An 18,254-nucleotide genomic window follows, 5' to 3' on the forward strand; every position below is an offset into this window, starting at 1 on the left:
CCCTTTGCAATGAGGACCTCTGACAGTCTCTATGGGTGTACCACAGGGTTCAATTCTCAGGCCGACTCTTTTCTCTGTATATATCAATGACGTCGCTCTTACTGAGGGTGATTCCTTGATCCACCTCTATCCGGACGACACCATTCTGTACCATTATTCCAGTTCTCTGCTGCCATTGACTGGAAGGAATTGCAAAAGTCGCTGAAGTTGGAGACTTATATCTCCCTCACTAACTTTAAGCGTCAGCTGTCAGAGCAGCTTACCGATTGCTGCAGCTGTACATAGCCCATTTGTAAGTAGCCCATCCAAATACCTCATCCCCAACTGCCTACCTTTTTAAAAACTTTTTTGCTCTTTTGCACACAAGTATTCTACTTGCATATCCTCATCTGCACATCTATCAATTCAATGTTAATTTGCTAAATTGTAATTACTTCGCTACTATGGCCTATTTACTGCCTTATCTCCTTACTCCATTTGCACACACTGTATATAGATTTTTGTATTGTGTTATTGACTGTACGTTTGTTTATTCCATGTGTAACTCTGTGTTGTTTTTGTCTCACTGCTTTGCTTTATCTTGGCCAGGTCACAGTTGTAAACGAGAACTTGTTCTCAATTGGCCTACCTGGTTAAATAAAGGTGAAATAAAAAATAAATAAAAGAAATGACAGCTTTGCAAACTCTTGGCATTCTCTCAACCAGCTTCATGAGGTAGTCACCTGGAATGAATTTCAATTAACAGGTGTGCCTTGTTAAATGTTAATTTGAATTGATTTCCTTCATAATACGTTTGAGCCAATCAGATGTGTTGTGACAAGGTAGGGGTGGTATACAGAAGACAGCCCTATTTGGTAAAATACCAAGTTTATATTATGGCAAGAACAGCTCAAATAAGAAAAGAGAAACGACAGTCTATCATTACTTTAAGGCATGAAGGTCAGTCAATAACGAACATTTTCTTCAAGTGCAGTCGCAAAAATCAGCAAGCGCTATGATGAAACTAACTCTCATGAGGACCGCCACAGGAAAGGAAGACCCAGAGCTACCTCTCCTGCAGAGGATGAGTTCATTAGAGTTACCAGCCTCAGAAATGTCAGCCCAAATAAATGCTTCACAGAGTTCAAGTAACAGACACATCTCAACATCAACTGTTCAGAGAGACTGCATAATCGGGCCTTCATGGTCGAATTGCTGTGAAGAATTGTTTTTTAAATTTTATTTTAAATGTAACCTTTATTTAACTAAGCAAGTCAGTTAAGAACAAATTCTTATTTACAATACTGCCTGCACCGGCCAAACACGACCAATTGTGTGCCACCCTACGGGATGCTCAATTATGGCCGGTTGTGAGACAGCCTACTAAAGGACACCAATCAGAAGAAGAGACCAATAACCACGAGCAAAGGACATTAGACTGGAGGAAATATGTTCTTTGATCTGATGAGTCCAAATGTGAGATTTATGGTTCCAAGTGCCATGACTTGCAGAGTAGGTGAACGGATGATCTCCGCATGTGTGGTTCCCACCGTGAAGCATGAAGGAGGAGGTGTGATGGTGCTTTGCTGGTGACACTGTCTGTGATTTATTTAGAATTCAAGGCACAGTTAACCAGCATGGCTACCACAGCATTCTGCAGTGATACGCCATCCCATCTGGTTTGCACTTAGTGGGACTATCATTTGTTTTTCAACAGGACAATGACCCAACACACCTCCAGACTGTGTAAGGATTATTTGACCAAGAAGGAGAGTGATGGAGTGCTGCATCAGATGACCTGGCCTCCACAATCACCCGACCTCAACACAATCACCCGATCTCAACACAATCCCCCGATCTCAACACAATCCCCCGACCTCAACACAATTGAGATGGTTTGGGATGAGTTGGACCGCAGATTGAAGGAACAGCAGCCAACAAGGGCTCAGCATATGTGGGAACTCCTTCAAGACTGTTGGAAAAACATTCCAGGTGAAGGTGGTTGAAAGAATGCCAAGAGTGTGCAAAGCTGTCATCAAGGCAAAGGGTGGCTACTTTGAAGAAGCCCAAATATGAAATACATTTTGATTTGTTTAACACTGTTTTGGTTACTTCATGATTCCATATGTGTTATTTCATAGTCTTGATGTCTTCACTATTATTCTACAATGTAGAAAATAGTAAAATAAAGATAAACCCCAGAATGAGTAGGTGTCCAAACTTTTGACTGGTACTGTATGTTTTAGTCAAATACATCTGTTTGGACTTATTATGGTCAATTTGCAGTCTACAAAGTATTTGTAAAAATGTTCTGGCCGCCTGACAATCCACTCAAGAAATAATCGGCCCGAGGCAGAATCTAGATAATGATCCCTGGTGTAGACTATAAGCCAAATCCCGCCCCCTGCTCCGTCACTGCCTGCCTGACACACGCCCCTCTCCTCGCTTTCTCCTCCGCATAGGTGAGAGAGGCACTCCGCAATATAAAATCTGCAGGGGCTTGGAGAGAAGGGACCGCTCCAAATCACATATTTTCACCTCACAGCAAGTGGGAAGAAAGGGAAATCAAATACATGTGATCCAATCACCGGCCGGACCGGGATAGAGATTTAAGGTTATAAAGATCGGTTTGAAATGAACGAAGGATGGACTCTCCATTGCTTCCATCGCTCGTGCCCATTCTAGAACAGCGAGTGCGTGCAGCAAAGAAAATTGGATGCTGAGCTGAGTCGCGCGCGGTGACACTGATTATATCAACAAAACGAGGAAAACAGAATAATTGCGCTGTTTTAGAATGCTGCATCGGATCAAATTAAATAAATAGCAGCCTATGTGAAAGATATAATCAACAACAATGGAGTTTGAGACTTGAGGTTGCTGCATTTGCTAAGGTACGTTATAAAAAACAAATGTATTAAATTATATTTGGAAATCTGCCAGGCTAATGTCGCTTGAGCCTAGATCGTGTAAATCACATTTCCAATATTCCATGTAAATAAATCAGTTGTAGTCTATGTAATATAGACTAATATTATACGCTAAAGCGAGGCATAGTCTATGATATGGTGATGCGCTTGGCGCACGGGTCCGGTAGAAGCTGTGAAGCGAATCGGTGCCATTGAGGAGCCTGTGTTTTGGGTCGCTTCAATGCACCGCCTGGCCTATCCACTGCATGGGGGGCTTATTCTGCAGGACCGACTAGCAGCTGCTGCCACTCTTAAGGAGGGGGGCAGGATCATTAAGTTGAAAGTCATTGACACAACTAAATATTCAGTGATTACTCTAACATTAGACAGATGACAGATGCGTAGCAATGGACAGGTTTCTCCTTTCACTTCTTATCTGAATTTGAAGCAAAGGTCTATTATTTCTGTAAAATGTCAGTGAATGTATGACTGTTGGCTGACTAGACTGTTGTGATACCCAAGAGAATGTGTCTTTTCAGTTACCAACAGAACAAACGAAAGCAGGAATATGGTTATTGTACATAATTAATAAGGTGGAAATATTTCGTTTTTATGGTCTTGACTATGATGTTTTAGATTTTGCACACAGGGTAGATGTACCATAAATTATTAGTTTGATGTAAAAAAAAAAAAAAAATACATGGGGTATACCAACTGAGGAAGGAAGCAATCATGACTCATCCCATGGACTGATGATTGAGAGTGTGGACGTGGCCAGAGTCTGGCTTTGTGACACTTACCTGACGTAAAACTGAACTTGTGTGTGTGTGTGTGTGACTTTTGATTTGAAATCCGCTCAGTAAACTGATCATCTGAAGGGAAGAAAATCACCATTCGCTGTACCCGTCACCATATACTACAGGGTTTGAGGCTGAATAGGGCCAGAAGTATGTGCATTTCGTTCCCCCTTAATGGCGCTATCCATGGTTCTGAAGTGAACCGAGGGTTGTTGTTTTTTTTCTGCCAACAAGACTCTAGGCACGAGCAATGAAGCAACCCGTGTTGATGCAAAGGAGTCACCCAAGCCTAAATGCACGTTGTAGTATTTCAGTGTCTCAGGCACTGACCGTTAAATTGTAATGCTCTCGCGGAGGATTTATCAGGGGTAAAGTAAAATGTCAGCAACATTAAATTCCATTTACAAGTTTCGTCAGAATCATAATAATCTTGTCCCATTGTGCTAATCATTTGCATATACACAATATATACATAAATATATATATATATATATATATATATATATATCTATGACAACATTTCATATATATATAAATATATATATATATATATATATATATATATGACAACATATATATATATATATATATATATATATATATATATGAAATGTTGTAATGAGATGTGTGTTATAGGCCATAACTAGCTATTATAACTCACTGGCCTTGATATTCAGGTACAGTTGAATGATTATTTTGTTGAACACAGCTCTTCAGCAAGGAGATGTTGTTACACCAATGTATCACTGCAGTTTTTGTTGTAACATTGTATCATTGGCAATCATTTAAAAAAAAAAAAAAACAGCAGTTGTCTATGAGACGTCAATGTATTCCTCTTCTCCTGGATCTGTTGTGGGGGATGTCTGTCCTTGGGGACATAAACAGGCTTTCTGGAGCAGCCACTCGACTCTTTCTCTTCTCTCTTCTCGTTACTAACAGCAACACAAGTTCTGGTGCCGATTAGCATAGTAGTCATCTAGAAAGTGATTTCTCAGAGATGTAGTAGGAGGGTGTGAGAGAAAACAAAAGGGAAGGGGAAAGGGAAAGGGGGGACCTAGTCAGTTATACAACAGAAAAGGGGGACCTAGTCAGTTGTACAACAGAAAGGAAAGGGGGAGAGCTAGTCAGTTGTACAACAGAAAGGAAAGGGGAGACCTAGTCAGTTATACAACAGAAAGGAAAGGGGGGACCTAGTCAGTTGTACAACAGAAAGGAAAGGGGGGACCTAGTCAGTTGTACAACAGAAATGGGGGACCTAGTCAGTTATACAACAGAAAGGAAAGGGGGAGACCTAGTCAGTTGTACAACAGAAAGGAAAGGGGGAGACCTAGTCAGTTGTACAACAGAAAGGAAAAGGGGGACCTAGTCAGTTATACAACAGAAAGGAAAGGGGGGACCTAGTCAGTTACACAACAGAAAGGGGGGACCTAGTCAGTTATACAACAGAAAGGGGGATACCTAGTCAGTTGTACAACAGAAAGGGGGAGACCTAGTCAGTTGTACAACAGAAAGGAAAGGGGGAGACCTAGTCAGTTGTACAACAGAAAGGAAAGGGGGATACCTAGTCAGTTGTACAACAGAAAGGAAAGGGGGGACCTAGTCAGTTATACAACATAAAGGAAAGGGGGGACCTAGTCAGTTATACAACATAAAGGAAAGGGGGGACCTAGTCAGTTATACAACAGAAAGGGGGGACCTAGTCAGTTATACAACAGAAAGGGGGGACCTAGTCAGTTGTACAACAGAAAGGGGGGACCTAGTCAGTTATAGAACAGAAAGGGGGATACCTAGTCAGTTGTACAACAGAAAGGGGGAGACCTAGTCAGTTGTACAACAGAAAGGAAAGGGGGAGACCTAGTCAGTTGTACAACAGAAAGGAAAGGGGGGACCTAGTCAGTTATACAACAGAAAGGAAAGGGGGGACCTAGTCAGTTATACAACAGAAAGGGGGGGACCTAGTCAGTTATACAACAGAAAGGGGGGACCTAGTCAGTTATACAACAGAAAGGGGGACCTAGTCAGTTATACAACAGAAAGGAAAGGGGAGACCTAGTCAGTTATACAACAGAAAGGGGGATACCTAGTCAGTTATACAACAGAAAGGAAAGGGGAGACCTAGTCAGTTATACAACAGAAAGTCAGTTATACAACAGAAAGGGGGACCTAGTCAGTTATACAACAGAAAGGGGGGGACCTAGTCAGTTATACAACAGAAAGGGGGGACCTAGTCAGTTATACAACAGAAAGGGGGGACCTAGTCAGTTATACAACAGAAAGGGGGGACCTAGTCAGTTGTACAACATAAAGGAAAGGGGGGACCTAGTCAGTTATACAACAGAAAGGGGGAGACCTAGTCAGTTGTACAACAGAAAGGGGGGGACCTAGTCAGTTGTACAACATAAAGGAAAGGGGGGACCTAGTCAGTTGTACAACAGAAAGGGGGAGACCTAGTCAGTTATACAACAGAAAGGGGAGACCTAGTCAGTTGTACAACCGAAAGGAAAGGGGGGACCTAGTCAGTTGTACAACAGAAAGGAAAGGGGAGACCTAGTCAGTTATACAACAGAAAGGGGGGGCCTAGTCAGTTGTACAACAGAAAGGAAAGGGGGGACCTAGTCAGTTGTACAACAGAAAGGAAAGGGGAGACCTAGTCAGTTGTACAACAAAAAGGAAAGGGGGGACCTAGTCAGTTGTACAACAGAAAGGAAAAGGGGGACCTAGTCAGTTGTACAACAGAAAGGAAAGGGGGGACCTAGTCAGTTGTACAACAGAAAGGAAAGGGGGGACCTAGTCAGTTGTACAACAGAAAGGAAAGGGGGGACCTAGTCAGTTATACAACATAAAGGAAAGGGAGGACCTAGTCAGTTGTACAACATAAAGGAAAGGGGGAGACCTAGTCAGTTATACAACAGAAAGAAAAGGGGGGACCTAGTCAGTTGTACAACAGAAAGGAAAGTGGGGACCTAGTCAGTTATACAACAGAAAGGAAAAGGGGGATCTAGTCAGTTATACAACAGAAAGGGGGGAAGGTACAACAGAAAGGAAAAGGGGGACCTAGTCAGTTGTACAACATAAAGGAAAGGGGGGACCTAGTCAGTTATACAACAGAAAGGGGGAGACCTAGTCAGTTGTACAACAGAAAGGGGGGACCTAGTCAGTTATACAACATAAAGGAAAGGGGGGACCTAGTCAGTTATACAACAGAAAGGGGGGACCTAGTCAGTTGTACAACAGAAAGGGGGGACCTAGTCAGTTGTACAACAGAAAGGAAAGGGGGAGACCTAGTCAGTTGTACAACAGAAAGGAAAGGGGGAGACCTAGTCAGTTGTACAACAGAAAGGAAAGGGGAGACCTAGTCAGTTATACAACAGAAAGGAAAGGGGGGACCTAGTCAGTTGTACAACAGAAAGGAAAGGGGGGACCTAGTCAGTTATACAACAGAAAGGAAAGGGGGGACCTAGTCAGTTATACAACAGAAAGGAAAGGGGGGACCTAGTCAGTTATACAACAGAAAGGGGGATACCTAGTCAGTTATACAACAGAAAGGAAAGGGGAGGACCTAGTCAGTTATACAACAGAAAGGAAAGGGGGGACCTAGTCAGTTATACAACAGAAAGGAAAGGGGGAGACCTAGTCAGTTGTACAACAGAAAGGAAAGGGGGGACCTAGTCAGTTATACAACAGAAAGGAAAGGGGGACCTAGTCAGTTGTACAACAGAAAGGGGGGGACCTAGTCAGTTATACAACAGAAAGGGGGGGACCTAGTCAGTTATACAACAGAAAGGGGGGACCTAGTCAGTTATACAAAAGGAAAGGGGAGACCTAGTCAGGTATACAACAGAAAGGGGGAGACCTAGTCAGTTATACAACAGAAAGGAAAGGGGAGACCTAGTCAGTTATACAACAGAAAGGAAAGGGGGACCTAGTCAGTTATACAACAGAAAACAGAAAGGGGGGACCTAGTCAGTTATACAACATAAAGAAAGGGGGACCTAGTCAGTTATACAACAGAAAGGGGGGACCTAGTCAGTTATACAACAGAAAGGGGGGACCTAGTCAGTTGTACAACAGAAAGGAAAGGGGAGACCTAGTCAGTTATACAACAGAAAGGGGGAGACCTAGTCAGTTGTACAACAGAAAGGGGGAGACCTAGTCAGTTGTACAACAAAAAGGAAAGGGGGGACCTAGTCAGTTGTACAACAGAAAGGAAAAGGGGGACCTAGTCAGTTGTACAACAGAAAGGAAAGGGGGAGACCTAGTCAGTTATACAACAGAAAGAAAAGGGGGGACCTAGTCAGTTGTACAACAGAAAGGAAAGTGGGGACCTAGTCAGTTATACAACAGAAAGGAAAAGGGGGATCTAGTCAGTTATACAACAGAAAGGGGGAGACCTAGTCAGTTGTACAACAGAAAGGAAAAGGGGGACCTAGTCAGTTGTACAACATAAAGGAAAGGGGGGACCTAGTCAGTTATACAACAGAAAGGGGGAGACCTAGTCAGTTGTACAACAGAAATGGGGGACCTAGTCAGTTATACAACATAAAGGAAAGGGGGGACCTAGTCAGTTATACAACAGAAAGGGGGGACCTAGTCAGTTATACAACAGAAAGGGGGGACCTAGTCAGTTGTACAACAGAAAGGAAAGGGGGAGACCTAGTCAGTTGTACAACAGAAAGGAAAGGGGAGACCTAGTCAGTTGTACAACAGAAAGGAAAGGGGAGACCTAGTCAGTTGTACAACAGAAAGGAAAGGGGGGACCTAGTCAGTTGTACAACAGAAAGGAAAGGGGGACCTAGTCAGTTATACAACAGAAAGGAAAGGGGGGACCTAGTCAGTTATACAACAGAAAGGAAAGGGGGGACCTAGTCAGTTATACAACAGAAAGGGGGAGACCTAGTCAGTTGTACAACAGAAAGGGGGGGACCTAGTCAGTTGTACAACATAAAGGAAAGGGGGGACCTAGTCAGTTATACAACAGAAAGGGGGAGACCTAGTCAGTTATACAACAGAAAGGGGAGACCTAGTCAGTTGTACAACAGAAAGGAAAGGGGGGACCTAGTCAGTTGTACAACAGAAAGGGGGAGACCTAGTCAGTTGTACAACAGAAAGGAAAGGGGAGACCTAGTCAGTTATACAACAGAAAGGGGGGGACCTAGTCAGTTGTACAACAGAAAGGGGGGGACCTAGTCAGTTGTACAACAAAAAGGAAAGGGGACCTAGTCAGTTATACAACAGAAAGGAAAAGGGGGAGGAGACCTAGTCAGTTGTACAACAGGAAAGGGGGGACCTAGTCAGTTGTACAACAGAAAGGAAAGGGGGGACCTAGTCAGTTGTACAACAGAAAGGAAAGGGGGGACCTAGTCAGTTGTACAACAGAAAGGAAAGGGGGGACCTAGTCAGTTGTACAACAGAAAGGAAAGGGGGACCTAGTCAGTTATACAACAGAAAGGAAAGGGGGGACCTAGTCAGTTGTACAACAGAAAGGAAAGGGGAGGACCTAGTCAGTTATACAACAGAAAGGAAAGGGGGGACCTAGTCAGTTATACAACAGAAAGGAAAGGGGGGACCTAGTCAGTTGTACAACAGAAAGGAAAGGGGGGACCTAGTCAGTTGTACAACAGAAAGGAAAGGGGGAGACCTAGTCAGTTGTACAACAGAAAGGAAAGGGGGACCTAGTCAGTTATACAACAGAAAGGAAAGGGGGGACCTAGTCAGTTATACAACAGAAAGGAAAAGGGGGACCTAGTCAGTTGTACAACAGAAAGGAAAGGGGGGACCTAGTCAGTTGTACAACAGAAAGGAAAGGGGGGACCTAGTCAGTTGTACAACAGAAAGGAAAAGGGGGACCTAGTCAGTTATACAACAGAAAGGAAAAGGGGAGACCTAGTCAGTTGTACAACAGAAAGGAAAGGGGGGACCTAGTCAGTTATACAACAGAAAGGAAAAGGGGGGAACTAGTCAGTTGTACAACTGAATGCCTTCAACTGAAATGTTCCTTCTGCATTTAACCCGTAACCCCGCTGAATCAGAGAGGTGCGGTGAGGGGCTGTCTTAATCGACATCCACGTCTTTGGCGATCGGGGGTTCAGAGGCAGAACGACAGATTTTTAGCTTGTCAGCTTGGGGATTCGATCCAGCAACCTTTCATTTACTGGCCCATGGCTATGAAAAGAAGAGAATCCTCTTTAATTGTTTTGTTAGCATTGGCTAACCTTGACATGGTTGACCACAGTAAACGGAGGCCACCATTGATGTGGTAACACACAAAATCTCTTTTATTCAAACCCTGACTTCCGTGTTTTAGTTACAGCTACTGCGTATATTCCACCAAGGTGTTCATATAGAAGAAAAAACGGAAGCTTTCGTCAGATAATCTGTAACCATGGTTACCTTTTTGCTCACCTCCTACAGGTCTTGCTTCGTCGCTGGCCCTGACCGATCAACAGTCCCGGGGTTCTTCCTGTTCCTCTGACCAGAGCTCCCCATGGCCTGTATCACAGAGTCCCGCGCCCCGTCCCCCTCTCTCTCCGGGTTCAACACCCCCCTCTCAGAACACACCCCTACCTTCCGGGGCCGGCTGGACGAGACACCTGCCTGCACCCCTGAGATGGATCTGACCCCCACCCAGTGTGTCCTACGGAACGTACTATCTATAGACACCGGGGGTGCCCCGGAGCCCGACGGCGGGGGAGGTGGAGGTCATAATGGTGAACACACCTGTGGGGGCCACAGCCCCACGCCTAGCGAGGAGCAGCAGGAGCACTTTGCCAACAGTGTGCTGAAGCTCCATGAGAACGGGGAGGGAGGGGGTAGGATGGGGGGAGAGGGTCAGGATGCGGAGGAAGGAGCGGTGCGGAGCCAGGCTGAGGATGTGAGGCTGCTGTCGGGAGGAAGTGGAGGGTTTCTGGAGGGACTGTTTGGGTGTCTGAAGCCGGTATGGACCATGATCGGCAAGGCCTACTCCACCGAACACAAACACAACCTGGAAGGTAAGAATCATTTAGTCACAACAAAAGAGAGAGAGAGAGAGAGAGAGAGAGACTAACCTACGTCACACTCCTCTGCAGTGTTACTGATCAACAGTAGAGATTGTGGTAAGGGTCAAGAGCTTCTCCTGATCATGTGAGCTGACCATGAAACCATCTGGCAACAAGATACAGGTTATAACTAGGGCCCTACACAACACTAGTTACAGGTTATAACTAGGGCCCTACATAACACTAGTTACAGGTTATAACTAGGGCCCTGTCAACACTAGTTACAGGTTATAACTAGGGCCCTGACAACACTAGTTACAGGTTATAACTAGGGCCCTGACCACACTAGTTACAGGTTATAACTAGGGCCCTACACAACACTAGTTACAGGTTATAACTAGGGCCCTGACCACACTAGTTACAGGTTATAACTAGGGCCCTACACAACACTAGTTACAGGTTATAACTAGCACCCTGACAACACTAGTTACTGGTTATAACTAGCACCCTGACAACACTAGTTACAGGTTATAACTGGGGACCTAGTTACAGGTTATAACTAGGGCCCTACACTAGAGTACAGGTTATAACTAGGGCCCCGACAACACTAGTTACAGGTTATAACTAGGGCCCTGACAACACTAGTTACTGGTTATAACTAGGGCCCTGATAACACTAGTACAGGTTATAACTAGCACCCTGACAACAGTAGTTACAGGTTATAACTAGGGCCCTGACCACACTAGTTACAGGTTATAACTAGGGCCCTACACAACAGTAGTTACAGGTTATAACTAGGGCCCTAGACAACACTAGTTACAGGTTATAACTAGGGCCCTGACAACAGTTGTTAAAGGTTATGACTAGCAACTTGACAACACTAGTTACAACGGTTACAAGTTAAACTAGGGCCCTGAAAACATTAGTTACAGGTGACAACACAACACTAGTTACAGGTTATAACTAGCACTTGACAACACTAGTTCAGGTTATAACTAGCACCCTGACAACACTAGTTACTGGTTATAACTAGCACCCTGACAACACTAGTTACTGGTTATAACTAGCACCCTGACAACACTAGTTACAGGTTATAACTAGGGCCCTACACAACACTAGTTACAGGTTATAACTAGGGCCCTGACAACAGTTGTTAAAGGTTATGACTAGCAACTTGACAACACTACTTCAGGTTATAACTAGCACCCTGACAACGTTAGTTACAAGTTATAACTAGGGCCCTGAAAACATTAGTTACAGGTGATAACTAGCACCCTGACAACACTAGTTACAGGTTATAACTAGCAACTTGACAACACTAGTTCAGGTTATAACTAGCACCCTGACAACACTAGTTACTGGTTATAACTAGCACCCTGACAACACTAGTTACTGGTTATAACTAGGGCCCTGACAACACTAGTTACAGATTACAACAAGTTATTAACAGGATATAACTAGGGTCCTGACAACACTAGTTACAGGTATAACTAGCACCCTGACAACACTAGTTACTGGTTATAACTAGCACCCTGACAACACTAGATACTGGTTATAACTAGGGACCTACACAACAGTAGTTACAGGTTATAACTAGGGCCCTACACAACACTAGTTACAGGTTATAACTAGCACCCTGACAACACTAGTTACAGATTACAACAAGAGCCATGACAATATTAGTTACAGGATATAACTAGCACCCTGACAACACTAGTTACTGGTTATAACTAGGGTTACTGGTTATAACTAGACCCTGACAACACTAGTTAGATTACAACAAGGCCATTATTAGTTACTGGTTATAACTAGCACCCTGACAACACTAGTTACAGGTTATAACTAGCACCCTGAAACACTAGTTACAGGTTATAACTAGGGCCCTGACAACACTAGTTACAGGTTATAACTAGTTGTCAACACTAGTTACAGGTTATAACTAGGGCCCTGACAACACTAGTTACAGGTTATAACTAGGGCCCTCTAGAGGTTATAATTAGGGCCCTGACAACACTAGTTACAGGTTATAACAACATTAGTTACTGCTTATAACTAGTTACAGGTTATAACTGGGGCCCTGGTAACACTAGTTACAGGTTATAACTGGGGCCCTGGTAACACTAGTTACAGGTTATAACTGGGGCCCTGGTAACACTAGTTAGAGGTTATAACTGGGGCCCTGACAACACTAGTGGCAGGTTATAACTAGCACTCTGACACAGGTTATATCTACGGCCCTTATAATACTAGTTACAGGTTATAACAAGCTCCCTGACAACACTAGTTACATTTTTTAACTAGGGCCCTGACAACACTAGTGACAGGTTTTAACGAGGGTCCTGCCAACACTAGTGACAGGTTTTAACAATCACCCTGACAACACTAGTTACAGTTTATAACTAGGGCCCTTACAACACTAGTTACAGGTTATAACTAGGGCCCTGAAATACCACTAGTGACAGGTTATAACTAGGGCCCTGACAACACTAGTTACAGGTTATAACTAGGGCACAACACTGTTACAATAACTAGGGTTACCACTAGGTTATAACTAGGGCCCTGACAACACTAGTGACAGGTTATAACTAGGGCCCTGACAACACTAGTGACAGGTTACAGGTTATAACACTAGTGACAGGTTATAACTAGGGCCCTGACAACACTAGTTACAGGTTATAACTAGGGCCCTGACAACACTAGTTACAGGTTATAACTAGGGCCCTTACAACACTAGTTACAGGTTATAACTAGGGTCCAGAAATACCACTAGTGACAGGTTATAACTAGGGCCCTGACAACACTAGTTACAGGTTATAACTAGGGCCCTGACAACACTAGTTACAGGTTATAACTAGGGCCCTTACAACACTAGTTACAGGTTATAACTAGGGCCCTGACATAACACTAGTTACAGGTTATAACTAGGGCCCTGACAACACTAGTTACAGGTTATAACTAGGGCCCTTACAACACTAGTTACAGGTTATAACTAGGGCCCTTACATAACACTAGTTACAGGTTATAACTAGGGCCCTGACCACACTAGTTACAGGTTATAACTAGGGTCCTGACATACCACTAGTTACAGGTTATAACTAGCACCCTGACAACACTAGTTACTGGTTATAACTAGCACCCTGACAACACTAGTTACTGGTTATAACTAGCACCCTGACAACACTAGTTACAGGTTATAACTAGGGCCCTGACCACACTAGTTACAGGTTATAACTAGGGCCCTACACAACACTAGTTACAGGTTATAACTAGGGCCCTGACAACACTAGTTACAGGTTTTAACTAGGGCCCTACACAACACTAGTTACAGGTTATAACTAGGGCCCTACACAACACTAGTTACAGGTTATAACTAGGGCCCTGACAACAGTTGTTAAAGGTTATGACTAGCAACTTGACAACACTACTTCAGGTTATAACTAGCACCCTGACAACGTTAGTTACAAGTTATAACTAGGGCCCTGAAAACATTAGTTACAGGTGATAACTAGCACCCTGACAACACTAGTTACAGGTTATAACTAGCAACTTGACAACACTAGTTCAGGTTATAACTAGCACCCTGACAACACTAGTTACTGGTTATAACTAGCACCCTGACAACACTAGTTACTGGTTATAACTAGCACCCTGACAACACTAGTTACAGGTTATAACTAGGGCCCTACACAACACTAGTTACAGGTTATAACTAGGGCCCTGACAACAGTTGTTAAAGTTACAGGTTATATAACTAGGGCCCTGAAAACATTAGTTACAGGTGATAACTAGCACCCTGACAACACTAGTTACAGGTTATAACTAGGGCCCTTACAACACTAGTTACAGGTTATAACTAGGGCCCTTACATAACACTAGTTACAGGTTATAACTAGGGCCCTGACCACACTAGTTACAGGTTATAACTAGGGTCCTGACATACCACTAGTTACAGGTTATAACTAGCACCCTGACAACACTAGTTACTGGTTATAACTAGCACCCTGACAACACTAGTTACATAACTAGGACAACACTTATAACTAGGGCCCTGACCACACTAGTTACAGGTTATAACTAGGGCCCTACACAACACTAGTTACAGGTTATAACTAGGGCCCTGACAACACTAGTTACAGGTTTTAACTAGGGCCCTACACAACACTAGTTACAGGTTATAACTAGGGCCCTACACAACACTAGTTACAGGTTATAACTAGGGCCCTGACAACAGTTGTTAAAGGTTATGACTAGCAACTTGACAACACTACTTCAGGTTATAACTAGCACCCTGACAACGTTAGTTACAAGTTATAACTAGGGCCCTGAAAACATTAGTTACAGGTGATAACTAGCACCCTGACAACACTAGTTACAGGTTATAACTAGCAACTTGACAACACTAGTTCAGGTTATAACTAGCACCCTGACAACACTAGTTACTGGTTATAACTAGCACCCTGACAACACTAGTTACTGGTTATAACTAGCACCCTGACAACACTAGTTACAGGTTATAACTGGGGCCCTACCAACACTAGTTACAGGTTATAACTAGGGCCCTGACACAGTTGTTAAAGGTTATGACTAGCAACTTGACAACACTACTTCAGGTTACAGGTTATAACTAGGGCCCCTGACAACATTAGTTACAGGTGATAACTAGCACCCTGACAACACTAGTTACAGGTTATAACTAGCAACTTGACAACACTAGTTCAGGTTATAACTAGCACCCTGACAACACTAGTTACTGGTTATAACTAGCACCCTGACAACACTAGTTACTGGTTATAACTAGCACCCTGACAACACTAGTTACAGGTTATAACTATAACTAGCACCCTGACAACACTAGTTACAGGATATAACTAGCACCCTGACAACACTAGTTACTGGTTATAACTAGCACCCTGACAACACTAGTTACTGGTTATAACTAGGGCCCTACACAACAGTAGTTACAGGTTATAACTAGGGCCCTAGTTACAGGTTATAACTAGGGACCACTAGTTACAGATTTCAACAAGAGCCATGACAATATTAGTTACAGGATATAACTAGCACCCTGACAACACTAGTTACTGGTTATAACTAGCACCCTGACAACACTAGTTACTGGTTATAACTAGCACCCTGACAACACTAGTTACAGATTACAACAAGAGCCATGACAATATTAGTTACTGGTTATAACTAGCACCCTGACAACACTAGTTACAGGTTATAACTAGCACCCTGACAACACTAGTTACAGGTTATAACTAGGGCCCTGACAACACTAGTACAGGTTATAACTAGCGCCCTGACAACTCTAGTTAGAGGTTATAATTAGGGCCCTGACAACACTAGTTACAGGTTATAACTAGGGCCCTGAAAACATTAGTTACTGCTTATAACTTGGGCCCTTACATACCACTAGTTACAGGTTATAACTGGGGCCCTGGTAACACTAGTTACAGGTTATAATTGGGGCCCTGGTAACACTAGTTACAGGTTATAACTGGGGCCCTGGTAACACTAGATACAGGTTATAACTGGGGCCCTGGTAACACTAGTTACAGGTTATAACTGGGGCCCTGGTAACACTAGTTACAGGTTATAACTGGGGCCCTGGTAACACTAGTTACAGGTTATAACTGGGGCCCTGACAACACTAGTTAGAGGTTATAACTGGGGCCCTGACAACACTAGTGACAGGTTATAACTAGCACTCTGACAATAATACTAGGTTATAACAAGGACAACACTATAACTAGTGACAGGTTTTAACGAGGGTCCTGCCAACACTAGTGACAGGTTTTAACAATCACCCTGACAACACTAGTTACAGTTTATAACTAGGGCCCTTACATACCACTAGTTACAGTTTATAACTAGGGTCCAGAAATACCACTAGTGACAGGTTATAACTAGGGCCCTGCCAACACTAGTGACAGGTTATAAAAATGGCCCTGACAACACTAGTTACAGGTTATAACTAGGGCCCTGACAACACTAGTTACAGGTTATAACTAGGGCCCTTACAACACTAGTTACAGGTTATAACTGGTGCCCTGACAACACTAGTTACAGGTTATAACTAGGGCCCTGACAACACTAGTTACAGGTTATAACTAGGGCCCTTACAACACTAGTTACAGGTTATAACTAGGGCCCTTACATACCACTAGTTACAGGTTATAACTAGGGCCCTGACCACACTAGTTACAGGTTATAACTAGCACCCTGACAACACTAGTTACAGGTTATAACTAGGGCCCTGACAACACTAGTTACAGGTTATAACTAGGGCCCTGACATAACACTAGTTACAGGTTATAACTAGGGCCCTGACAACACTAGTTACAGTTTATAACTAGGGCCCTGACATAACACTAGTTACAGGTTATAACTAGGGCCCTGACATAACACTAGTTACAGTTTATAACTAGGGCCCTGACATAACACTAGTTACAGGTTATAACTAGGGCCCTGACATAACACTAGTTACAGGTTATATCTAGGGCCCTTACATAACACTAGTTACAGGTTATAACTAGGGCCCTGACAACACTAGTTACAGGTTATAACTAGCACCCTGACAACACTAGTTACAGGTTTTAACTAGGGCCCTTACATACCACTAGTTACAGGTTATAACTAGGGCCCTGACAACACTAGTTACAGGTTTTAACTAAGGCCCTTACATACCACTAGTTACAGGTTATAACTAGGGCCCTGACAACACTAGTGACAGGTTTTAACGATCACCCTGACAACACTAGTTACAGGTTATAACTAGGGCCCTGACAACACTAGTTACAGGTTATAACTAGCACTCTGACAACACTAGTGACAGGTTATAACTAGCACCATGACAACACTAGTTACAGGTTATAACTAGGGCCCTGACAACACTAGTTATTGGTTTTAACTAGGGCCCTGACAACACTAGTTATACAGGTTATAACTAGACACAAGAACCCTGACAACACTAGTTACAGGTTATAACTAGGGCCCTGACAACACTAGTACAGGTTATAACTACAGGTTATAACTAGGGCCCTGACAACACTAGTTACAGGTTATAACTAGGGCCCTGACAACACTAGTTACAGGTTATAACTAGTTACACCCAGGTTATAATTGGGGCCCTGACAATAACAACACTAGTTACAGGTTATAACTGGGGCCCTGACAACACTAGTTACAGGTTATAACTGGGGCCCTGGTAACACTACAGGTTATAACTGGGGCCCTGGTAACACTAGTTACAGGTTATAACTGGGGCCCTGGTAACACTAGTTAGAGGTTATAACTGGGGCCCTGACAACACTAGTGGCCTGACAACACTAGTTACAGGTTATAACTAGTTACATTTTTTAACTAGGGCCCTGACAACACTAGTGACAGGTTTTAACGAGGGTCCTGCCAACACTAGTGACAGGTTTTAACAATCACCCTGACAACACTAGTTACAGGTTATAACTAGGGCCCTTAGTTACAGGTTATAACTAGTTACAGGTTATAACCCCTGACAACACTAGTTACAGGTTATAACTAGGGCCCTGACAACACTAGTTACAGGTTATAACTAGCCCTGACAACACTAGTTA

The 18,254-nt window shown here is 43.4% G+C and overlaps 1 protein-coding gene across 1 annotated transcript in view; it reads left to right on the top strand.

Moving 5' to 3' along the window:
• The first annotated feature begins 2,429 nt into the window (after positions 1-2,429).
• LOC135540390 (mitogen-activated protein kinase kinase kinase 12-like) overlaps positions 2,430-18,254 on the top strand; it is a 62,231-nt gene continuing 46,406 nt past the window's right edge. The window contains exons 1-2 of the mRNA XM_064967008.1: positions 2,430-2,870; positions 10,094-10,671. Coding sequence (XP_064823080.1) covers positions 10,167-10,671 — 505 coding nt within the window. The 5' untranslated portion in view covers positions 2,430-2,870; positions 10,094-10,166. The remainder of the gene's footprint in view (positions 2,871-10,093; positions 10,672-18,254) is intronic.

The sequence above is a fragment of the Oncorhynchus masou genome, chromosome 5 (genome assembly GCF_036934945.1).
Source record: "Oncorhynchus masou masou isolate Uvic2021 chromosome 5, UVic_Omas_1.1, whole genome shotgun sequence".
Lineage (NCBI taxonomy): Eukaryota > Metazoa > Chordata > Actinopteri > Salmoniformes > Salmonidae > Oncorhynchus > Oncorhynchus masou.